The sequence below is a fragment of the Patiria miniata genome, unplaced genomic scaffold (genome assembly GCF_015706575.1).
Source record: "Patiria miniata isolate m_02_andy unplaced genomic scaffold, ASM1570657v1 HiC_scaffold_3, whole genome shotgun sequence".
NCBI lineage: Eukaryota > Metazoa > Echinodermata > Asteroidea > Valvatida > Asterinidae > Patiria > Patiria miniata.
Window position 1 is genome coordinate 22,075,089 of NW_024037069.1, and position 24,947 is coordinate 22,100,035.

At 41.2% G+C, this 24,947-nt stretch overlaps 2 protein-coding genes across 2 annotated transcripts; one reads left to right on the forward strand and one right to left on the reverse strand.

The window, feature by feature from the left end:
* On the forward strand, positions 1–13,938 carry LOC119736559 (probable leucine--tRNA ligase, mitochondrial). Its single transcript, XM_038210572.1, has 19 exons — positions 1–72; positions 1,045–1,165; positions 1,375–1,470; positions 2,084–2,212; positions 3,133–3,224; positions 3,713–3,773; positions 3,879–4,019; positions 4,809–4,901; positions 5,141–5,251; positions 6,028–6,208; positions 7,884–8,101; positions 8,376–8,540; positions 8,669–8,954; positions 10,080–10,253; positions 10,928–11,110; positions 11,432–11,592; positions 11,943–12,173; positions 13,192–13,275; positions 13,631–13,938. The coding sequence occupies exons 2-19, from the start codon at positions 1,055–1,057 to the stop codon at positions 13,814–13,816; spliced, it is 2,703 nt and encodes a 900-aa protein (XP_038066500.1). The 5' UTR covers positions 1–72; positions 1,045–1,054; the 3' UTR covers positions 13,817–13,938.
* On the reverse strand, positions 13,847–22,721 carry LOC119737140 (RNA pseudouridylate synthase domain-containing protein 2-like). The gene is made up of 11 exons (XM_038211257.1): positions 22,283–22,721; positions 21,252–21,339; positions 20,338–20,459; positions 19,009–19,197; positions 18,043–18,121; positions 17,194–17,242; positions 16,892–16,984; positions 16,561–16,697; positions 16,018–16,163; positions 14,730–15,374; positions 13,847–14,293 (listed from the first exon to the last, which is right to left on the reverse strand). Exons 1-11 carry the CDS (start codon positions 22,604–22,606, stop codon positions 14,216–14,218), a joined length of 1,950 nt encoding a protein of 649 aa, XP_038067185.1. The 5' UTR covers positions 22,607–22,721; the 3' UTR covers positions 13,847–14,215.
* Positions 22,722–24,947: the final 2,226 nt, after the last annotated feature.

Genomic DNA, 24,947 nt, shown 5'->3' on the forward strand with positions numbered 1-24,947 from the left:
TGTATTAAACATGTTGAACGAGTACAATATGGCAGCGCCCATGATGTACATCATGAGGTAACACTGCACTGGGTAAGTCGCTGTAATTAAAGGTCTCAAAAATTTAACTTTTTTGCACACTGAAAGTAACTTTTTATTTTTATTTATAGAAACGGGGTCCGCAACTACACAAACGCCCGCATAACACCTTCATTCACATCCGTGCAAGTAGTCCTAAATCAAATATACACTGCCGTTTTGATTAGCCCAAATCGTGTGGCCAATTTACTACGCTACCAGAAAGGCCACACTTGGAACATGTACCCGAATATGTAGAACTTTGACAAGTTTTTATTTTCACATTTATACTTTGTAGTTTATTTATGCTTTAGAAGCACACTCATCCTCTTTAAAACGTTCATTTTGCACATGTTTGCATATCTAAATTCCAACACGAAAGTACACAAAAAATAGACATCTGAAAAAGGGGGGACTAATTTTCTATCGCTTCATAGGGGGTGAGTGTGCTTCTGAAGCATAAATAAACTACAAACAAAGTCTAAATGTGAAAATAAAAACTTGACAAACATGACAAAGTTCTACTTCTACATTTTCGGGTACATGTTCCAAGTGTGGCCTTTATTTACGGAGGTAGTCCAGTAAATTGGCCACATTAATGGGGCTACCGACACCGTTTAATTAATTGGTGTGACTCTGCCAGATGGCGGGCAATGCTGTGCACGTTGCCAAAATTCAGCTAAAGTTAAAACCTAATTATCCTAATGTTTTGGATAACAGCCTAAATGAACATGTTAAGTGTCCCTGCCCACTTCCTTTTTGGAGGCCGCCTCCTTTATTTATTAATTTTTTTAACCAAAAAAACCCACATCATTTTTGCCTCTTTGTTTGTTACATCTAGCCCATATAAAGCTGGTATGTCATTTCTTGAGTCCAAGTGGCGGCCATTTAAAAAGAAAAGCTGGCGGCCATATCGGAAAAATAGCCTGGCCGGTTGTTTCGAAAAAAAAAGGACGCTAAACATGTTTTTTTTATTTGGCCTTAAAGGACAGTAACGATGGCTCTTTACCACCGACCTCTCTCAAGTCCACTAGTAAGAGTGAAGTTTTGCCATTTGAAGCTTTGGAGGAAACTGACTAGAAGTTTGTACAGCAAAACTGGAAAATGGGTAAGGAAGTGATAATCTAAAAAAAAATGTCATTATGAAAACACTAAAACAGAAACAGAAAAGATATTCTTCACTACATGGTTTATCATCAAACTCATCAGTAACTTGAATGCCCTGTGTGCCTTTTATATCATTTATGAACTTGAAGCCAGAACTCAACAAAAGATCTAACTACATTTCAAAAACTGTAACCATTCCTTAAATTTCAGGTGGACGAGTTTTCTTTGGAAACCCGTGAAGAGTTAGAGGCATTTTGGAAGGATAAACTACAGACGTACAGTAAAGAATTGACTCTCAACAAACAGGTAACAACATATAATTTCAGACAAGAGAAAGCATTTAGAGTCGAGTGTGGAGGGGGAAGCTGGTTGATAAAAAAGTTATACCTAACGCCGGCATTTCTGTCAACAAATCATATATATATGTTTCAATTCAGATTCAATTTAATTGAATGGACCCACATTACAAAATTGTTGAGAAATTCAGAAAAAGGTTTTTAGTTGCCTTAATGGGAGACTTTTGAGACGGTGGTGGCAGCAAACACACTGTCCTTTTTCCTTGGTACTTTGCGTCGTTTTGAGCATACACAGTTTAGCTTAAACATGACGTAAACAATTTAATAAAAAGGGATTCGTAGGGAGTTTGAGCCTCTGTAAAGAAAGGCGCAGCACCAAGTTTCTTCACCCCTCCTATAAGGGAAACCTCTGAAAACTAACCCATTCCAATTTAACAGCCACTGTTTTGAGATGACCATCAGGTGTCATATAATGCCCCAGCCTCTGAAAAAAACCTGAAACAAAAATGGACTAGTGCTCTAGAAACATGCAGCTGAAGTAATTTATACAAGGATCTTTGCAGAGCATTTCCTGACTTTAATATTCAACTATTTTTTGAACTTTCACTTTTCCTCCGTTGTAGGACGAGAGACCAAAGTATTATGTCCTGTCCATGTTCCCCTACCCCTCGGGGCGGCTGCACATGGGACACGTCCGAGTCTATACCATCAGCGACACCTTTGCCCACTTCCATCGTTTGAATGGCAAACAGGTCAGTGGTTTGAAAAGACTTTGGTAGAACTACCCCATAATGACCACGGTGGGGTCCACAAAAGATGGTTTGGCATTGTGGTCATTCGTTATTGTGAGTTTGGACTGCCAGCACTCTTACATTGGAGCCAAAGGGGAATGTCCGGTGTAGTTGCGTTTGTTATGGTGGCCTTTTTGCTGTAATTAAGGACACTTTACGTTCCAAGTCAGACTGAAAACTTGAGTGCTGAAAAACATGCAAAACTAAATCAGGCCAACTTTACTCACTCATTAGCCAGCAAAATTCTCCAAAATTGTCATTGGGCAAAGAAAAGATCCTCTGTATTTCACCAACCAAGTTTGCAGACTCAATTCAATTTGTAAAAGAGACTTTTCTTCAATATTTTGCACATGAGAGAGAAGTCAGGTGATTTCAAAATGAGGCTAAAGACTAGACTAGTACATGTCCAAACACCGGTGCAACTGTTTGAAAAGACTGACCTCTTCATTCATTGTCATGAGTCTGGTGGCTGACTATATACCTGACATCCTGGATATTTCTTTGGGCACAGTTGATTGATACAGTACTGAGGGGTTGTTGGACTGGTTGTTTCAGGTGCCAATTTTCTTGTATTGCATGTTTTCAATACCTTACGTTTTAGGACTCTCATACACAGTATAGTCACAACTGCACATAGTGTTTTTCTTTTGATTTCTTGTGGGTGGAACAAAGAAAGGTAGTCAGTTCAACATATGACTTGAAGCTTTGCACGACGAAATGAATACAAGAACGAGGCTTGCAGATGACATCAATTTAATATCAATATTTTCTATAAAAAAGTCTTATCTTGACTGTCAAACACAGAATACTCTGTCCATCCACAGGAGATGTGGACTCTGTAGAACATGGGCAAGGCTGATAGTAATTACTGTCTTATTCAGGTGCTGCATCCGATGGGATGGGATGCGTTTGGTCTTCCAGCTGAAAATGCCGCCATCGAAAGAAAACTCAAACCAGATGACTGGACTTACAGGTAACCTTCAGATGACGCAGGCTTGGGAAGTAGACTTTCATGATTCCCAAGTCTTGGTGAAGTCAAATTGCACATTTGTGTAATGATTTTGAACAAAAACTGCTCTGACTCTAACCCCCTAGGGAGTTTTTCTTGGAACTTTCTTCAATCCTTCAAATCCTGTACTTTGCAAAAATCTTAACGGCACATTTTTTGTTCTGTAACTTTTGTAGAGCATCAAGCTTGTTAAGTCCCATCAAGCCCCACAAAGTTATAGTACCTGGGCTAAACCTTTCTCGATCCCATTAACCCTCAAAACATCCGGGTTCATTTGAATGATCACGTAGGGTTAGGTTTCATCTTCGAATTTTTAATCACCCATGGGTCAAGAATGTTTTTCTCTTCTTTTGAGAATCTTCTGTGTAAAAGTAAATGCTTCTTGATGTTGATTGTTGTTTGTAGCTATGGTTATAAAACATAAGATCTTTTCACTTTGTTCTTCTCAACAGCAATATAGAATACATGAAAAAGCAGTTGACAGATCTGAGTATGTGTTTCAATTGGGATAGGGTAAGTTGACCCCTACAAAATATTATAATGGTTGTCATTTCATTAGTGTCTCATAAACCTGAACTCGGTCTCAAAATCTTTCTCTTTTTTTTCTTCTGGACATAGGAGGTAACTACTTGCAATCCAGATTACTATCGCTGGACGCAGAGCATCTTTGTCAAGTTGTACAGGGCGGGATTGGCCTATCAGAAAGAAGCGCTGGTCAACTGGGACCCGGTCGATCAAACCGTGCTCGCCAAGGAACAGGTCAAGAAGACAAACATTCATCTGATAGTTTTACCGATAGAGTCAAAGTCCTCTTTATATGTTGTGTGCATCAGTGCTCTATAACACTCAGTGCATATTTTATAAGGACCCATCCTGAGTCGTCTATAGTCCAGTCTGTCCAGGAAACTGCCGATTCTTTGTACTTGAGATTTCAAGGGGGATAAAATAAAAACTCCAGTGTAACCCATTAGACCGGCATTTATCTTTGGTTGCAGTAGCATGAAACAACCTGAGAATATTTCTATTCCCCCTGGATGGGATGCTAGTCCAGCTAAAGCCGGTACCCATTTATACTCCTGGGTGGAGAGAGGCAAGTGGGGGTGAAGTGGCTTGCCCAAGGACACAACATATGGCCAGCAGCTGGATTCGAACCCCTGACCCTCTGATCATGAGTCACCGACCGTAACCACTAGGCCACACTCCAAGGGGAATAAGCCCCATACAACTGCAACAGTTACTGGGCTCTACCTTCAGTCTAACAAAATCCTTTCAAACCTCCAGATGGATTGGGAGGACTAGGGTTAGGGAGAATTGAACAGTTGAAATATTCAGACTTTACTTTAGTTTCATTCAAATGTACAAATCACAATCTAGTGTTTCAATTTATTCACAATCATATTTCCGTATTGTGACCCTATTCAGATTTTTGTATTTAGAGCAGAATTCTACTGAATCAGAGATGAATGAACTTTGGTTTTACTGAAAAACACAACCTCTAACTGAAATTTTCCTTTTTCAGTTCTGTATTTTATACTTCTTTAAATTCAGGTTGACGAGAATGGATGCTCGTGGAGATCGGGAGCCATAGTCGAACAAAAGCTCCTGAAACAATGGTTCCTGAAAATGACACACTACTCCAAGGTTAGACAAAAAGGCAAAAATATTCACTTAGTAAAAGATTTTCAAGGGTGGATTCAGGAGAGTAAATGGCATAATTGTTCACACTTATGTTTAAAAAACAACTTAAATGTTTTTGTTGCTGATTGTGTTTTGTATCTGAAACACAAGATTTGTTATTGCTTCCTGTTTGTACTGTTTGATGCTGGAAGTTAGTTGTAGTTTCTAAATTTTTCTTTCAATTCTTTCTCCAAATCCTTCAGTCTTTGCTGGACGGGCTGGAGGACTTGCCCCACTGGCCAGCCGGTGTCAAGAGCATGCAGGCCAATTGGATAGGAGATTGCAGTGGCTGTGCCTTCAACTTCACACTGCAGGTACAATTCAGAAGATTGCTCTGTTATGTGAAAAAAAGAGTGACTTAAAGCTATAGTCCATCATTTGCAGCCATCTGAAAAGTAACTGGCGTAATTATTGTTGAATAACATACTTGGTTGAAAGATAGTAAGTGGACTAAACTCCCTGTGAAATTATTCTTTCTGGCAAGCTGTCATTTTGAAGTAATCAACGAAAGAAGGCCTTTCCAACGGTGCATCTTAAGACGCACCGTAGGAAAATTTAAATTAGTAGTTTGTTTTGTTATTCGGCGAAGCGCGCGCAAGCATTGGCACGACGCACACGCGCGCGCGGTTGCTATTATTCGTCGGATCTGTGCGCGACATCGCGTAGCTGCAATCGGCTCAGTGAGAACGTGTCTCGGACGCTGAATTCAGGCCCAATTCAAAACATGATTCAGCAACTTTTGATTTGAAATTGAGATCCTAGAATGCTGTTTTTCTCGGAATATACAGCTGAAGCTGAGCTGAAACTTCATCAGGTTAGTTGCTCAGTATCCTTCATTAGATTTTGAACACTTTTGTTGCTTCAACCGAACAAAATGCACAAATTACAAATGATGGACTATATCTTTAAAAACAGTTCATGAATTTCACTTGTAACTTCAAATGTGGACATTTTTCAACATGATCCACTGATGTTAAGATTTTAATGTTAATGTCAACTCATGTTTCTGTACGTATCACTACAATCCACTAATAGCCATGTCTACTGAGTCCACTAGAAATGTTTCCACATATTTCTTCGTAATCCACAGGACTCAACGCAGCATGTCAACACGGACCTCCCAATCCACACCGCACATCCTGAGCTCATCTACGGCGCATCGCACATCGTCTTAGCACCCACCCACATCCTGCTGAAGAAGAAGGAATTTCTCAACCGTCTGTCCCCTGCTGTGCGAGTGCAGTTGAAGCAGATCGAGTCTACAGAATTAGGTATGGATTCAGACTCTGAGCAGAAACATAAGATAGAACTGTGTGATTATGCACAAGAGCTCCGGTGGACAAGCATTACATCCACTGTGTGGACTTCCAAACAAAAGATGTCCACATAAACCAGGTAGCAGCGACGTTGTGTGGACTTGCCCACGTCCACACAAGGTTTTTTCCTCTCTGGAAAACAGGTTTAGAGGCATTTTTGGGTGAGGTTTATATGTGGCAAAATGAAGAGAAACACTAAAGGGAATCATAGAAAAAAAAATTGGGCTGAAAGAGTTTTCACAGTTTGAGAAAAATGAGTTTTTTTCACTGGTTTTTCTTAACTACACGAAAACAAAGGAATGTCCACACTAGGTATGTAAAACAAACACGGGTGTGTGTGTGTGATCTGATGCATCTACCTACTGCTTCAAATGCGTACAGATGAACTCTGCTATAATGAACACAGCTATAACACAATTATGCCAAGCATTCGCAGTTTAAATTTGCTATAGATGAATCCGGGCACGCGATCACTGTAGACTCTCGAGGCCCCCTTCAATGGAGAAACTATTGTGCATGCTCCGGTGCAAAGCTACTGCTCTGTCATGGATTATCTGAACAATTGCTAGCACAATGCTTCCGCCATTCAAGGGGGCCCTCGTGATACAAATGCTAACGTGCCCAGAATGGTCTACAATGAATGACCACTACACTGAAAAATCGTTCGTATAAAATTTTTTTTTTTTTTTTTTTGACGAGCTTAATTCTTTGTGCATATGCACGCTCCGGATTACAACACCTACCTTATAATACACACAGGGCCTATTCTAGCTGTATTGTACAAAGCAGTGGAGACGAAAAGATTCAAAGGTCTTTGAGAATGATCAAAGCTTTGTACCCAAGGTACATGAGGTGATGAACTCTGCGGAGTCCATCAGGTCGTTATACAGGGTGACCCAAAACAAATGCAACCCTAAAACATTTGCCTTTTAAAAAAAAAAGGATTGGTGGATTTTTATGTTTGGGTATCAGATTAAAGCTGAGAGCCTTTTCTTTCAAATACTGAAAAAAATCATGAAAATAGCACTTTGGGTTGCTGAGAAAATGCCAATTATGTAAAAGTAGTCATTTTTCATCCTGTACACAAGTACTTCAAACAGTGAAACATTTGACTGTAAGCCTACTGTGCAATTATCCTTCATTTGTGCAATTTCTTTGACATGTTTATGATGCTGAAAGGGTTTAAATAGGGCTAAACAGGATGAGATACCTGTTCAGGTGGAAAGTAAAAGGTATTTCCATCAAATTCATTTGTACTTTTATTATATTATGTGCTATGTTGTTTGTAAGTATTAGGATATGCACAAATAGGTACAGTGAAAATCCCTTTAATACTGTGGTATTTTTGTGTGTACATGATGAACAATGACTACAAATTTTACATAATTGGCATTATCTCAGCAACCCAAAGTGCTATTTTCATGATTTTTTTCAGTATTTGAAAGAAAAAGCTCTCAGCTTTAATCTAATACCAAAAACATAAAAATCCACCGCTCCCTTGTTTTTTTTTAAAAGGCAAATGTTTTAGGGTTGCATTTTTTGGGGGTCACCCTGTACATCAGCCGCTGAAATGAAATTTCACAATCTAATACCATAGTATAACAATTGTGCTTGCGTTTGTCTGTTCCAGACATCAATCTTGGCATCAGTGCCTTTCATCCTCTGACCCAGAAGTCGATCCCCGTCTTCGCCTCAAGCCGCCTCCCCTTCCAGGAGAACGTGGAGTCCTCGCTGGGAATCCCTTGCTTCTGCTGGGAGGATCGAGAGTTTGCTGAGCTGCACGGTGTCTCGTTTGAGACGGTCATCGATAGAGGAAGCGGGGAGGCCAGACTGATGAACTCAGATAAGGTGAAAGGTCGCCGGGTAACAAGTCGATAGCTTGCGGATAACAGTGAGCTTTCTTATTAATACTAGGCAAGACATATTTTGGGGGATAGTTGTTTTGGGGTAGCTGTGTTGAGTTCAGGTTTCAAGTCTGGTTGTTTCCAGTCTAGTACTCATCAGCTGTTCTAGTACTTGTGTCCATGAGCTGGATACGTTGTCATACTTGTTGTTCATTCGCCAGGGGTTGTTTATGAAAATGGTATCGATGTGCGGATTAAATCTTTCATTTTCTCTCCAGTTCACAGGATTGACAGTGGATGAAGCCAAGGCGGCCGTCATGCAGCATGCAAGGGATCTGAATGTAGGAGGTCACATGACAAGCCCCAGGCAGTTTGATTGGTTGATTTCCAGACAGCGTTACTGGGGCACTCCGATACCAATCATCAACTGTGACCAGTGTGGGGTAAGAGTTCACAAAGTACAATTAGTGGTATAGTTCTCCTTCATGCCAAGCTCCAAATCTTACTGAAATATATTAGTAAACCGACGTTTAAAAATAAGCTTCATTTTTTTTCTCTATAAATCATGAAGGCTGTTCCTGTTCCGGAAGGGGATCTTCCTGTAGTGCTGCCCAAACTAAACACCCTCACTGGAAAGGGAATGTCGCCCCTGGCAGAGGCGACAGACTGGGTCAACGTGAGGTGCCCTGAATGCAGTGGTGATGCGAAGCGGGAGACAGACACCATGGACACATTTGTGGACTCATCCTGGTATTTCTTGAGGTACACTGACGCAGCCAATGAGAAGGCAGCATTTGGGCAAGAGGCAGCTGATTGGCTGATGCCGGTTGATTTGTACATCGGAGGCAAAGAGCATGGTATGACAATAGTGTAATAAGGGAGCTTCTTAAAAACTATGTATTCATATCGAATCAAATCACAAGTTCATTATTTTCAATCAAGTCAATCACGAGTCAAGCATAAGTCCACCACAATTCAAATCACATGTCCATCACAAGTCAATCACAAACCAGGTCCCAAGTAGCAGGGGATGAACAGTGACAAAGGAATGCCTCGTTTTAGTTCATTGAAACAGGGCCCAATTTCACGGCGCTGCTAAGCACATGATTTGCTGCTAACAGAGCCTCCGTCTATTTCATGGAGACCGTAAGCAGTGAGCACAGCAAAAGGCACGCTTACCTCAGAGGAAAAATTTGCTTAAACCACTGACGTAACAATAGAAATCCCCATGCGCACACGACCGTTAGCACATCCACATCATGAAATAGTGCTCAAAGTTACCACATTTTTCTGCTAAAGTAAGCACAACTTTTCTGCTAACTGTTAAGCTGGGCCTTGACCTTACTTGAGAATAGATGACTTCTGACATCTTGACTACCTATCTGATGCTTTCTAAACAAACTTTTAAATGTTATTACACACAAGACACATTTCAAATTTGTCTCATAACCAAGAGCCGCAATGTTCTCTTTTGTTGAAGGGATTAAGGAACGCTGGCCTGGCTGCGAATTTTTTTCTCCTAAAGGACATCCGCATATGGGTGTACGCTATGGCGTTTTGGACTCAACTTTTACAAAGATGAGAAGAAAATATAAAACTAGAAGGAAAAAAATGAATTCGAATGTTTGAAATTCGGACTTTATTTCCCTTTTTAAAAAAAGTCCTCCAAAGCCTCAGGTTAGAAAAGAAAAAAAAATTCGGGTGCAAAACCGTGTTTCGAACCCGCAACCTCGCGGTGCAAAATCGCGACCCTGTATCGACCGAGCTATCGCACTGCTCGATAAAACGTGGGCAAAAAAATAATTATATACCTGCGTACGTATCATAAAAGTATCGTAGAGGGCACTAAATAACCATGTGTGCGGATGTCGTTTGGGAAAAGAAAATTCGCGGCCTGGCTACTATTTTGAAATTTGTCTCTAAGAAACCAATTTTCTCAGTTTTGGTTCACTTGCGATGTTTTCCTCTTGATGACTCTTCAGCCATCATGCATCTACTCTACGCCCGTTTCATCAACCACTTCCTCCACGACCAGGGCTTAGTGGCTCACAAGGAACCCTTCGCCTGTCTCCTGACCCAGGGACTAGTGATGGGACAGAGCTACAGGGTGGCATCCACAGGGCAGTACATCAGGCCACAGGAGGTGGAGTTCAAAGGTTAGTGGGTCAAATGTCAACCTTGGGATGCACAATTATCATATAGTCATATACATGAATGTATTTTTGTAGTGTAACACCTTTTCCAGTGTCTTCAAAATTAAAGGGTTCATGTGATCAATTTTTTTTGGAACACATTTTGTGCAACTTGCTACTCCTCTTAAATGTATGAAAACTATTTGACATCCCTTTTTGGTTCGTTTTCTTGAAAAGTGCACTTCTTTAAACATTTAACATTTTCCATGCTTTGCCAGACAATGGAGGGTGCTGTTGCTATGATGTCATCTCAGGAGGACACTGTTCAGTTTAGGGGTTTTTTGTTCCACTTGTGAACCAAAAATTGGTTCATTGTTATACTTATACAACAATGAATCGCCAAAGGAAAGAAAATTTATGACAGCAAAGTATCCTAAATTCTAGCAACTTTTTGTGCTGAAAAAGCTGTTTCTGTCCGTAATGACATCACCGTTTTGCTCATGAATATGGAAATGAACATCAGCATAAAAACCAAAAAGACACCAAAATACAATTCAAAATGGTAAAACAAAAATTGAAAATATGGTTAAATGGGACACAAAGGTGCATTTTCAAGGATAGCATTCAAAACATTACATTGCATGGACCCTTTAAGTTCAATTTTACTTAAATAATTAGTTAATGTTTTTCCCCAGAAGGTGAGGAACCAGTGCAGAAGGATACCGATGAGAAACTGATCGCCAAATGGGAGAAGATGAGCAAATCCAAGCACAACGGCGTTGACCCGGAGGAAACAGCGAAGCAATATGGGATTGATACAGTCCGGTTGTTCATCTTGAGTGGAATACCACCTGAGCATGACATGCCGTGGAACATTTCAAGTAAGACTTATTTTTGTTTGAACACTCTTCAATTTGTTATACCGTTGAACCAAAACTGTTGATGACGAAAGAGCGAATGTGGAGTAATAGGTGTTATTACAAATCACTGTACAATAAAACATTGAGAAAAGCTGTTCAGTAAAAGTAAAGTATTTCATAATAATTTGGTAGTTTTGTTTTTGATGTTTGCAAATGTTGTACATTCAAAGCAATGAAACAAAAAACTTTTCTTTTCTTTTTTGGAAAATTATTCAAAGCGACGATTTAAAACTGTTATCGTTTACAAATTTAGTTTGGCAAATATTCTAACATTTGCTTCAGCCATTTCCGGAGTGATGCGTTGGAAGAACAGATTGTGGTCTCTCGTCACAAGATTCATCAGACTAAGAAACCAACGGGAGTGGTCCCAAGAAGTCCCTGAAGTGAAGAGAAAGAAACATGAAACAAAGCTGGGAAAGCTGCGGAATACAGCCATTCAAGAGGTACAGTTGTCCATATAAGATTTAGTATAGTATTCAAGAAACTTGTGCTTTGCATGACTCTAGTTTTTTTGTTGCCATTGTCAGGAGAAGATTCTGCTCAATTATTCCCAAGAAGGATAGTGGAAAAGAAGAAAGAAACTTTGGAAGAGTTTTCTTTGAATTGAAATGAACAGAGGGGGCGGGATGAACAATACCTTTGTCTCAGTTCATTTTAAGGGCTTGAGACTTTCTTGAGAATGAATGACTTTTGTCTGACATGTGATTGACATGACAACTCAGAAACTTAATCAGAATATACTATAGTAATTTCGTTTTTTTCAATGGGATGAATTTTGTATGACTCCCAACAGGTAACAGAGCAGTTCACTACCGACTACATGCCCAGTGTTGCCATCACACGTCTCATGGAACTCACCAACACTCTACGGGGTTTTCCCGACGACGTCGTACGCAATAGCCGTGCTTTTGAAGACACTGTCTGTGCGCTGTGCATCATGACAGCACCCATGGCTCCAATGATCACATCGGAGCTATGGAGGGGCATTGCTGGGGCACCTTACCACTTGACTGGCTACCACTGGGTAGGTTGAAAACCCACCTCAATCCTCCAAAATCCTCATTTCAGTTTTGGAGGATTTTAGAGGATTGAGGATGAATGGTGTTTGAGAAACACAAGGATTTTGGAGGATTGAGGATGCATGGTGTTTGAAGAAGAGGAGGATTTTGGAGGATTGAGGATGAATGGTGTTTGAAGAAGAGGAGGATTTTGGAGGATTGAGGATGAATGCATTTTTTGAGGCAGGACTGTCTGATAATTTTGAAGGATTGAGGCGCTGGGTATCCTTCATTTGAACATAAGTGCACAATTTTGGGATGAGGATTTTGAAGGAATGGATTTTGAGGCAGGACTGTCTAACGATTTTGGAGGATTTTGGAGGATTGAGGATGGTTCCTGGCAAAAAAAGGCCTAGGGGGTTAGGGACTCATATTAAGCCCCTCCCCTTTGATGGTCTGACCAATCACAGCGGTGATCTGTAACAAAAGTTCAACATGCTTGTGCTTACACACTCCTTGTAAAAAAAAAACATGTCATACTTTTGATCCTAAATAACTACATTTTTTACAAATGGAATTAAGCCAAAATTTCAGATCATGTAAACAAGGCATGACAAAATTTTGTAGAGCAAATTCCATCAGCTTTGTGCAAGAGGGTGAGATTTAAATGCCATACGAAAAAACTACTCATATTCAGAATGTCGATGCAGCGCTGGAGACGGTGGCGGAAGGTGCGTGCTGCGGCCAAAAACTTCTGAAGGAATGCAGGGTCACCCCTGATGTCATTACACACCTTCTCGATCGTTTGGTGCAACACACGATCGGGGAGGTGTGCAATGACATCAGGGGTGATCCTGCATTCCTTGACTGTTGACTGTTCTTATGTGGGACATGACAATTTTTTTCCAGGGGGGGGGGGGTTGAGCTGGGTACCCAAGCTGGAGTTGAAACCTACGAGGTGGTGGTACCAATGGTGCCAATATTTTTAAAAAGATGAAAGTTCTGGCACAATTAGCTATGAACATATTTTGATTTGATTTCCAGGATAGAAATGTTTTACAGCAGTCGTGGCCGACACTGGAGCCAGAATCCCAGGAAAAGGCAGCATTTGTGAATGTCACTGTCAAGGTATGTTTCAAGTATATTATTATTTTTTTCTCAAATTGAAACGCAGAGAATATCCACTTTCAATTTAAAAAGACTTTTTAGAAAACTCTGTCACATTTTATTCCTGGATATTTCACCTAAAAAACTTGCATACGTCAATCACTGCACAACTCTCACTTAAAAATCATTGGTCCATCTTTTGTACTTTTGATAGTAATAATAAATCAAGGAAAGTTGCTTTTGTTGTTTGAATTCTAATAATCTATGATGTTCTGTTTGTATGACCTTAAAAAATAAGCTGACAACACAATCTCGACGTCTTTTTTTGGGGGGGGTACGTTATTTTTTTTTTTTTAATTTATTTTGTCTATTTTAGGTAAACAACCAGACCAAAGGAGAAGTCAGGGTCCGGAGTGAACTACTTCAAAACGAACATGAACTGAAGAGGCTGATACTAGACAGTGACCTGGGTCAGGAGGTCGTAGGTCAAAGTAGCATCAAAAGAATTATAGTTGCCGCAAAGGTTCCCTTAGTGAATTTTGTCCTGGAGGCCCCAAGGTGATAAGTGGAACAAAGAGACAAACTAGCAAAATCAACTGAAGTCGTGTATTTTATTACGCAGAAAAACTTGCCCTTGAGTAGCTTCATGTGATATTTCCAGGTCCTGGGTTTGAATCTTGCTCTGTATTTATCAGGTCGTAAAGACTGGAACAAAATATTGCAACAATTTATGCAGATCTTGTGCTACTTTATTTATCTTTTTTATCAAAATTTGTGTTACGAAACAAAGGAATCCTCAAAAGAGCACAAACACAATGCTCAGAAGCTTGAGATTGTATTGTTTGGGAAGCATTGCTTCTTGCGACACATTGGTTCTATTCCAAGTAATCGATGAAAGTTGTCATTGATAACATTGAAGATAAATCTCCATCATTAATTTCTGGCGATCAGTCCTTGGTCATCAGTCTCTTGCTGATGATCTCTGTATGTGTTCCTCTGCCCACTTTGGTAACGGAGTGCTGAACTCGAAGTCTGGTCCCTGAAAGAGTAATAAAAGATTTTTATACAGAACTGATCAGTGTATGTTGTTTTTATTTATTGTTTAAATATTGTTTCCTTAAATTAAAATGGGAAACATTTTTGTTTGGGGAGGGGGGGGGGGTTTGATATTTTTAAGCAACCTACACTTAAAACAGCAAATAATCAACTAAAAAAAACTCTTTCATGATAAAATGGAACATATTTTTCAATTTTCCACTGATCCAGACATCCAACATTTTCTGAAACTTTCTCACAAAAATGGACAAAGTTTGTACAGTGAACGTATCCAAAAATTCATGAAAGACGGTACTCGGCATGTAAATGTTTAAAACTGACTATTTCATTTTTTAAAACAATTTTAGAATCTAATATTACCCTTTGCTAATCTCCCTAAATAATGTTTTTATTAAATACATTTCAAGAAAATTCCAAACCTTGTAACTGAGTGCATGCAGATACATGATCATCTCATCTGGGGTAGGGTCTCGCAGCTTCAGCTTACACTCCCGGCACAGCCTCTGCACAAGTCTGTGCAACTCTGCCTCCGTTAGCTCACGCTCTGACTCAAGAGGGCTCTCTAATCCCTGTCCACTCCCCAACGAGGGCGGCTCGGACGACGCTTCAGAAGTCTCAAGTGACGATTCTGTTTGGTCATGGGATCCGGTTTTGCTAGTTTCAACCACTGTTAAATCAACTGTGTTGGTGGTCCCACGCTCACTTGTTGGATTGTTCGTGTTTTCGTTCCTCGCAGAATGCTCATCAGACACCAAACAAGCCGTGCTCCGCTTGTCGGAGGAATCACTTGTTAATTCCATTGCTGCATCAGTTTCGCCTTGCCTCTGACCCAAGTCCACGATGGCATCGCTCGTCGACTTGTCCAAATCGGTCGTACCAACCCCGTTACTACGCACAGCAGAAATCGCACTCGAAGTAGCGCCCTCGCTTGAGCTTCTGTCTTCATTTTCTGCGTCGTGGCCTGGGACGAGCTGATGTCTTGTGGTCTTGATGAACATGTCTGGGTCCTCGATAACCTGTGATTTCAGCTCTGCCGTGTGTTGCTTGATTAACTCAGTCAGTAGCTGCAACGACCAAAAAATGGATGAGAAATATGGAGCACTTCATTGTGTAAAACACGAACCATTAGCCTTAGCAGAACTCAACCCATCAAACCCCAATAGCATGTTTTGTTGGAATCTGTCAGGATGGGTACAGAACCCTAAAAGTGACAGTTTTTGCAATGGGTTGGCACACCTCCAGAAACAAAGTCAGAAATAGGTGTGTGCAGTTTCCTATATGGTGTTGGAATTTGCCAGGTTGGGTATGGTTCCTAGTAAAAAATGCTAGGGAGTTAATGAATTTTAAATCCTCGTCAATGCAAACCATTGACATTAACAAAATTGGTTGACATAAGCTGAGCGGATAAAACCTAAAACAGATCTAAGTCTGTTTTAGTAAGGTTTAAACACAAATGTGGGTAAGGGATTTGCTCTGCCTCTGCTTGCCAGGCCTGTAAATAGATCTAAGGCATGTGGACAAGAAAATAGACATCAAAGGTTTAGTGAATGGTAAACTTCTAGTTTAATTTTTAGATTCATGAGGAAAATGCTCCAATTAAAAAAAACACTAGCTCATCTGCTTTACGAATGAACCCATTTGGGTATGCATTTTGTACAACCAGAATGACTGATCAGAGAATACTCCGATGAGGGGAGTTTATCTTACATCTTCGTCTGTGTGCGGAATGTCCCCTCCTTTGCCAAGCTGCGTCCCCCAAACGGGGTTGTTGTACAGTGGGTCGTTCACAATGGGGTATCCTAGGTACTGTAGATGGACACGGATCTGGTGCATACGTCCTGTGTGTGGAGTACCTGTCGAATCAAGAATTTCACATCAAGAATTTCACACAAGCAATATTAATCCTTCGAACAATTTTATAGATTATCAAAGACTGAATATCTGCACATACAATTCTTGTTTTGGGAAAGAAAGGATTACATCTGGGGGAAAAAAAGATTGAGGGTTGAGTGCTATTCAATTTTTTGGTTGGCAAGTAAGAGTTACGATTTTGTGATTTTGTGGTAGAGTCTTTAAAGATGGCCTGCCAATCCCATATCAAGGGACGATTGTTTGTGTCCTTGGGCAAGGCACTTTACAAACATATTTCTCTCTCCATCCATTGGTAGCGTCTGGGCACCGGCAAAGATTATATAAGTGTAATACAACTGCTACTGGGTTTATACCATATCCTGAGACCCAAAAACTTACACTGCACGATGCTCGTGTGGCCGTCGTAGCTCAGACGCTTGAAGGATGTCTTGCACTGTTTGCCGTCTGGACCAACTTTGCAGACGCCAATCTTATGCGATACAGTACAGATCGGCTCCAAACATTCTACGGGCTCGCTACAACACAAAGAGAGAAAGGAGTTTTTAGGTCTGGAAGGCACAAAATATTTATGTGACAAGCCAAAATTACCCGAGTACCAGTCACAAGCAACATAAATTGAATGAACATTTGTTGGGTTACCTGTCTGTGTGTGTTTGAGTGTTTGGTAGCTCCGTGAAATTACCCCCTGGTGCAAGGATGGTTTACAAACCTGGGAAATTCTCCAGTGACTTTACAGACATACACTTTGGTGAGCCTTCTGTCCCGTACATAGGCATCCACCCTCTGGGAAACTTCACGAGTTCTGCAACAACAAAAAGACTTTAGGGTAAGGCTGTACTGAACTTTGGCAACATTTGCCAGAAATATTTACATACAATCACTTGTTATTTACACGTTGGTATTACACAAACAACCCTGAAAAATTACAGTTTAGACCAAATACTCCTTCATTTTTTTTGCTGTATTGGTCGGCTGTGGTTTGAAGTCTCAACTTGTTTAAAAGTTGCGTACCTTGCAAACATGAGTAGTCCTGATGTCAAGCGATCCAGGCGGTGTATTGCTGAAACAGGGTAGAAATATAAGAACAAAGCCAAGAAATCATGAACAAAAACCAAACATGACAACGACAAAAATAGCATGTACAACCAGACAGTTGAAATCAGATACAAAAACTGCTTCGAAAAATAGAATTACACAGTTCATTTTATCAGTTATTGCTGCAGTACAATTAAAGTAAAAAAAAACACTACACAAAACTGAATCATAACCAATTCAAACTGGCCTTTCCAGAGTTGCGATGAGCAAATAATTCTTAAAATAAGCCCATGTACTGACGCCACACTTCGTTTATGTGTGTGCTTTTCTATGGGGCTAAAAAACCATCGTCCCCACCATGCTCCCATAAGAAAGCACATGTGTAAACAAAGAGTGACGCCATCAGTACAGAGGCTTATTGGAATTAAGTACATGGAAAGTTGGACATTTGAAATACTTCTGAGCAATTAAGTCAAAAGATCGACTGTTGCAGCCATTTAGAGTGTTTCCTGATTAAAGTTCTCCTGTTTGGAAACAAAGTTATATTTGGCTCGACATAAGTTCCAGCATGATCCTGGAACAACGGGTAATTCGGTTAACCCCATGCGTACGGGAAGCGGTCATGGCCGCGGCCGCTAATCCTCATTGGAATGCAGTTGCCAGCTGTGGTATGCCGTGGCACACGGCTAGTGGGTAGTTCCACAGCTGCTGCTTTTGTGCAGTCCCGCTACCACACAAAGGCTGTGCAGTCATGCGGGCCACTTGCTCTATGTGTGGAGGAATGTTCCCATTACACCCCGTCCTTAAGGGGTTAACTGTACTTACTGTGTAGTCCAGTAAGGCCATGTTCCTTGCCCAACATGAAGATGATGGTGTTGTGACGGTATTTACCACAAGGATGAACCTGGAGAACAAGAAACAAAATTCAACTCATAATCAGCAGGCCGTACCGGAGAAATTCTCTCCCTCTCAACAAAATATTGTGATTGTGAATTCAGGTAAAGTTGTGATGTGTTTCCGACATTATTCAACTTGCACAAGTCATCTTTTGTTTTGCTGTGCGATACCAAATTACCACTTTGGAAAGTGCACCGTCTAAATCAAGAAGACACTTGTTCAAGTTTACTACTGGACAATGACGTCACAGTGTTTCCAGAAACCAGAATTACAACGTGAACAGGAGAGCCTGGTGTGATCGTCACATTAAACTGTTGTTTGAAAGCAGGATTTTGACATCAAACTTGAAGTGTGTATTATTTGATATCAAAGTTATGATGAGTAGAAATTAGGTTCAGAAAAAAAAAAAAAATTGCTTTGGAATTTGAGAATGAAGATGAAATCCTTATTGTCTTGGCTTTCTGAGAGAAAGGACTCCTGATGTTTAGGCCAAAAAAAAAAAAGTCTCCGGTTTCTGGTATGCTAGCGCGTCGCCGTAGCCATGCGCGTCGGCAAAATGAAAAAGCTTTTTTTTCTCAATGAAAGACTGGAATCCTGCTGCTGCACAATTTTAACGTGTTTTTAGATGGGGTTAGGATCGAGAATAAGCTTTACGTGGCCTCTCTGGTCTCCCATAATATTTGCACTAAGTTTAGTCGGGCACCATTTGCAGTCTTCAGCCGACATTTGAAGCAAAAAAAACCAGGTAAAAAAAAAAGCCGCGTCGCCGCACCACTTTTTGGGCAAGCTCCATACCAGAAACCAGAGACTTTTTTTTGTGGCCTTATTCACAGCAACACGAATCCTATAATACACTCGTGGGTATTAACATCACAAAACCTGACTAGTATTTACTGGGACAGAAGCCGGTTTGTTGATGACGACAAACTCCTCGTTGATGGTGAGGATGTCTAGAGGTTCACCGGTAACCGGTGGCTCGTGGCGGTGCACCATGGAGCGCAGGTACTCGTTGTTGCGTAGTATCTTGTCGGCTGAGACTCTCTGTCCGTTGATGGTGATCAGGCCATAACTTATCGCCTTTTTCTGCATCGGGAAAATAAATGACACTAATGACTTTGGAATTTTCTCCCTGATCACACTTAAAGGATTGAAATTGAGGTAAACAGTGACCAAATATTTTTTTGAATGTTCAGGGCAAGCTGTGGAATATACATAATAACATAATAACAATGTTTAAAAACTAAAAAAAAAAAACACACACACATTCCGATAATAATTATGACCCGACAATCATAGAACTTTTTTTCCCATTGTTTGACTAAAATCAGCATTAGTTTTCTCATTTGCTGTGGGAGTGGGAGGGGCGGATCGATGGGGGGGGGGGGGGGGGGGTTAGTTTCAAGGGGTTGCACCCCATGCCATGGTTCTTAAAATGAAAGTGTTAAAGTACATAACAGCCATACACACACCCCAGTGTGTATTTGCCTGCAATCGGGGAACCCCTATTGTCCCTCTTTTGTTTGTACCCTAACTTTTTAGGGAGACCTCCCATATGTTTTGTACACGATCGTCAATTCGGCGATTCACAATGCAGTGCGCCACCAAGAGTTTGCCACGGAAAGTTCATATTTCCCAGTGCGTTGTGGGAGATGGTCGACAAATTCGCAGCGCGGGACATTTGAAGCTGATTCGAGTATCTGTTTGCCCTTTTCTTTTCGTTTTATCAATATGGAGTTTTTTTGTAAGGCGGCAGAACGCTTTGCCCCAATCTATAACAAATAAGCTCAAGTTTTCTACTGACACTCGTTCAAATGGGCCATGTTTTGTCGACCGTGACCTTGAAAAACAAGCTCTCCGTGGCAAACTCTTAGTGGCGCACTGCATTGTGAATCGCCCGAATTAAAGGGCCTTCAGGCATTGGGGACCCTATTGTCCTCTATTGTTCAACGTCCCCTATTGTATGCAGAAACAACTCATACATAACATGCACTGTAGACAACACCCTTGTGCCACAAAATAGACCAATTTAAAAATTCTTCATTATAAATATATTTATAACCTGTTTCTAACCAGCTGCCAAGAAAAGTGTTTTGGATAGATCACATAACTGTTAGTTCCTAGGGGTCAAAAGGCAGACCCCCTTTCTCAAACTATTGGATCCCTGTCAGCCCCTGTGGGGCGGGGCTGACAGGTGTAAGAGGGGAACACGCTTTGACTGCTCACGTAGTATTCTGGCGTCTCCATCCTGAACTCTCCTTTGAAGACGTCAAGCACCGAGCGTCCCATCCATCGTCCTTTGATGTGTGTCTCGAAGACGTACACATATGGTGTCACCTTCCTCAAGCCTAAAAGATATTTAAATCAAACCTCATGTGTTAAAGGGAAAATACAACATTTGCAAACATCAAAAAAGAAAACTGCCAAATCATTTTGAAATACCTTGCTGGACTGTTAGTGAATGACAGTGTAAAGCATCCTGTAAAATCATGGCACCTGGTATACTGTCATTTTCAAGAAAAGTGGTATTTTTGTATAAATTTCCAACGCTGGTCAGCCGACCAGCGTTGGGAAAAACTGGCTTTTTTTCAAATACTGGCCCCAATTGACCATCGCACTTGTTTGCAATCGATTACACACCTATGAACGGGTACAAGCCAGCTAGACTGGTTCCCTGACCTTACAATTCCCCAATGTATGTAAAATGCTATGTTTCTTCTTATATGGAGCCAGGGAACCAGACTACAGGAAAATGATTGTTTTTCTTGGTTTTTATAGCATTTTCGAACCCAAAACCTCAAAAAAGTCAGTGTTACTATATTTGCTAAATATTTCCAACCCCCAATTCCATCCATTTCTGAAAATTACAGCAAAAGCAAATGATGTATATTCCCTTCAGGTCAAACTTCCTCTGAGAGGCGCTTCAGCCAAAATCTCTCAATGTGTAAGAAACAAAAGGTAATACCAATTAATTTCATTGTAATTGTATAATTTGGTTCATAAACCTGTTGAATGCAGCCATTTTGGATTATAAAAAATGCACCCCCAAGATGGCTGCCATGTCAAGGGTCAATACTGAGTTAAGAAAGGGACAGAGCAACTTATCCCACGACAGACTAAATTATTTTTTTTTTACTAACCATTATCAAAGTAGTATGTGGTTTCTTCGAACTTCTGATCATTTGAAAACTTCTGAACTTTCTTTGGGTGCTTGTCGAGCTTTTTCCCCTGTGAATCAAAGGAGAATGATACAGTTAGTTTTATTCCTAAACAATAATGTATTCTACCAAAAAAATATGGTCATATAAAAATCAAACTCAAACTTTAATCACTTAGCCCTAACGATCCCCATCCAGCCAAACTCCAACACAAGGATTTGGTGGAGTCCAACTGTTTATGTGTACAGTTTAATATGGTGTTGGAATTTGCAAGGGTGAGGAAGGTTCCTAGTAAATCACTGTAGGGGGTTAGGCTTAATGTATCATTGAACACTTGACATTAGATGTCCTTAGACACAACATTTAGATTGTTCCACCATGTTATGTAAAATTGTTGCAATAAAACGAGGTAACTTAACTTACAACAGAAAATTCTAAGTCTACAAACGAAAAATCCATTTACTGATAAAGATTGTTTGCACTGCAGCCAATAATATTTATGCCATAAATTATGGTGTGTGCTTTTTAAGTTTTGTTAAACAGGGATATATTACTACACATCTGCACATGATAATACCTCTGGAGCATTACTCAATAAGGAGTTTCGTGGTAATATGCGTCATCTTGCCGACACCGGGGCAATTTTACACGCGTTGCTGTGTAGGCATCATCAATGGAAAACTTTGGCGCTTCCAAGTCATCATGCGGTCATTCCAAAATGTACCCGCGTCTAGCAGCGCATGTTCTCTTTCAGTCTTTGCCCCATGAACAAGATGGCGCATATTACCCTGAAACACCTTGCGAGGAAACTTGGAAAAAATGTTGCAACCTGACTCCACTTCTCAGCGGTTGTGTACAAAGTCTATGGACATGATGGAGCGATGAAGAAAAAAATTGGAAATGTTTCTCAGTCCCAGATTCATGTCTTATCATCATTTTTGCAATGACTGACCTTCATTGAAAAAAAGTGGCGTCAGGTTGCAACATTTTTTCCGGAAGCTTAATATTATTACCTTTTTGGTTTTACCCGAAAATTCTTTTCTCTTCAAGTTCAACTGCATTCTGTCCGTTTTGGCCTCGCAATCAGTGTGAGCCTGGTGAGCTGTTTCCGATACGGATTCCAACCTCGACATCATCGGATTTGATTCCACAGTACCAGACTTGGCTTCTGCCATTTTCGGATCTCTTTCATAAACACCGGCACTCGGTCTGGTACAGATTGGATTCAAAACTTGCTTCCAATTTCCAGCGTTAAAAAGGGTATCAATGGAACGTATATTCTTAAATGCGATAGTCCTTGGGGTAAAACGCATATGCACTACTAGATTTATAACCATTTTATGACCATAATACCTTCAGGGACGGTTAAAGTAGGACTTTTTAATTGATCAAATTATTGCAAAAGTTTACCAATGGACGTCGCCATGTTGAATGTTACAAATTGGGCGCATGGTGGCGCTATACTCCTACTTCCCCGGGGGCGTGACGAGATTTTTGCCTGAATGAGGGTAGCATAAAATGGCACGACAGTAGAGCGCGTGATGAATATGCATGACTATGACGTCACTAGAAGCTCATGAGTAATATATCACGCACGGTACTGATAGATATACATGTAGATGCACACTGTATGTGCTGCATCCCACCGATGATATCACATTTAACAAGTCCTCTTTCTACTGTCGCGCCGCCACCCTCTAATGTCGTCCCACTTACCGATGATATCACATTTAACAAGTCCTCTTTCTACTGTCGCGCCGCCACCCTCTAGTGTCGTTCCACTTACCGATGATATCACATTTAACAAGTCCTCTTTCTACTGTCGCGCCGCCACCCTCTAGTGTCGTCCCACTTACCGATGATATCACATTTAACAAGTCCTCTTTCTACTGTCGCGCCGCCACCCTCTAGTGTCGTTCCACTTACCGATGATATTACATTTAACAAGTCCTCTTTCTACTGTCGCGCCGCCTCCTCTAGTGTCGTCCCACTTGATGATCATCGGTTTGTGGGGCAACAGTAGAGGGTGGCGGCGCGACAGTAGAAAGAGGACTTGTTAAATGTGATATCATCGGTTTGTGGGACGACACTAGAGGGTGGCGGCGCGACAGTAGAAAGAGTGACGTCATAGTCATGCACATTCATCACGCGCTCTACTGTCGTGCCATTTTATGCTACCCTGAATGAGTCCCGTTTGTCTCTGCCTGAATCCCCCCCCCCCCCCCCCCCCCACACACACACACTTGGAAAAATATTTTTATTGTCAAAATTTCTATTACAGTCTTGGGGTTGGAGTCTTGGAGACTTGTTCTCACGGGCGTCGCTAGACCATTTTGAATGGGGGGGGGGGGGGGGGTTGCAATGATCACAACATTAGTGCCCGGCCGACGGACGGACCGTCACGCAAAATGAGTGTATAATTGATAATTTACACCCAAAATATGATTCCTTTAACTCCATTTCTAATTACCGCCACAAATATATGAATGGTTAATTATGTTGATTTGAATAGATTTAATTTTTCAGTGCCACAAGTTCAACTTAATTCGAAAGGAAATCGTCAAAATTTGGCCCTATCATATTGAACTTGAAAAGTTTTGGACATTATTTTGCTCATTACAAAACTGCGTGTGCGTAAACGCTCAGTACGTGTGCACATACCTTGTTCAGGCCCGCCCCCTGATCACAGACTGGGAGGGGGGGGGGACCGGAGGGGGGGGGGGTCTTTTTGAAATCTAAAGCGGAACTTTATGCGAGTGCGGAGCGCGCAGCCCTGCGTGGGGTCCGGCCGCGGGCGGGCCCGCTTATATACAGGGCTCTGGGAAATGTTTGGATTCTAGATGCTCTGTGGTGCAATCTGAGGCATTTTCTGGTCACCCCCACCGTGACCGTGCTAGTGTTTATGGCGGTTGGGGTGGGTCATCAAAGATTATTACATCACAAACATCACATCAAAACTGTAGCTTAACTCTCTTTCGAGATTTGCCCTCTTTAGCTTGAGCCATGATTTTATGAGTCGTCACTAACAAGCCCGCGGGACTGCGGGGGGGGGGGGGGGGGGGGGGGTGCTGTGGGTGCTGCAGCCGGATTGGGGTGCTGGAAAATGCTTCAGCACCCCCTACTCCCGGGGAAAAAAATGTGTTCCAGCCAGCAGTGTTCTACGCCGATGAAATTGCGCCGCTACGCTATGAATTTCAACACCATGAAACTGATATAGTTTACAATGAAGTCGCCGTGAAACTTTTTTACACTGCCAAGTAAGCTCATTTTCACGATGCCAAACTGGGCCCCTCAGCAGGGGATAAGCTCACTGCAGTTTCACGGTGTTTTTACATGGGCCTTCTTGAGGTCCAAGGGTCTATTGTTATTCATAACTGTACAGCAGGACGAGCAGGTCCAGCTTTCCTCCACTGAAGGTCATTACAGACACACTCTCGGAAAAAATGGTCCGGATAACATTGTTAACTTATTTCTTATGATGGGACTGCGGTTTGGCCGAAGTCAATTGAGCGTGATCGGCTGACTGATAAGGTTTACGTACAAAACCCCGAGCCAACGAGGTTTTTGTATAGAAAGCTGCTGGACCACATTTTGCGAGAGTGTGTCCGTAATGCTTGAAGCCTACCGGTAATGCTGAGCCTGCATACTGCCAAAGTTACCAGTGGCATGCCTACATTT

What these genes read in the sequence shown, in the direction of transcription:
- LOC119736559 (XM_038210572.1), top strand. Translation starts at nt 1,055, where the DNA reads ATGGCTCTTTACCACCGACCTCTCTCAAGTCCACTAGTAAGAGTGAAG. An exon ending in CCGTGCTCGCCAAGGAACAG is followed by an intron (nt 4,020 to 4,808) that starts GTCAAGAAGACA and finishes CTTTAAATTCAG; the next exon opens with GTTGACGAGAATGGATGCTC. An exon ending in CCTTCAACTTCACACTGCAG is followed by an intron (nt 5,252 to 6,027) that starts GTACAATTCAGA and finishes CGTAATCCACAG; the next exon opens with GACTCAACGCAGCATGTCAA.
- LOC119737140 (XM_038211257.1), bottom strand. Translation starts at nt 22,606, where the DNA reads ATGGTTATAAATCTAGTAGTGCATATGCGTTTTACCCCAAGGACTATC. An exon ending in CACATACTACTTTGATAATG is followed by an intron (nt 20,460 to 21,251) that starts GTTAGTAAAAAA and finishes AATATCTTTTAG; the next exon opens with GCTTGAGGAAGGTGACACCA. An exon ending in GTCACTGGAGAATTTCCCAG is followed by an intron (nt 16,698 to 16,891) that starts GTTTGTAAACCA and finishes TTTGTGTTGTAG; the next exon opens with CGAGCCCGTAGAATGTTTGG.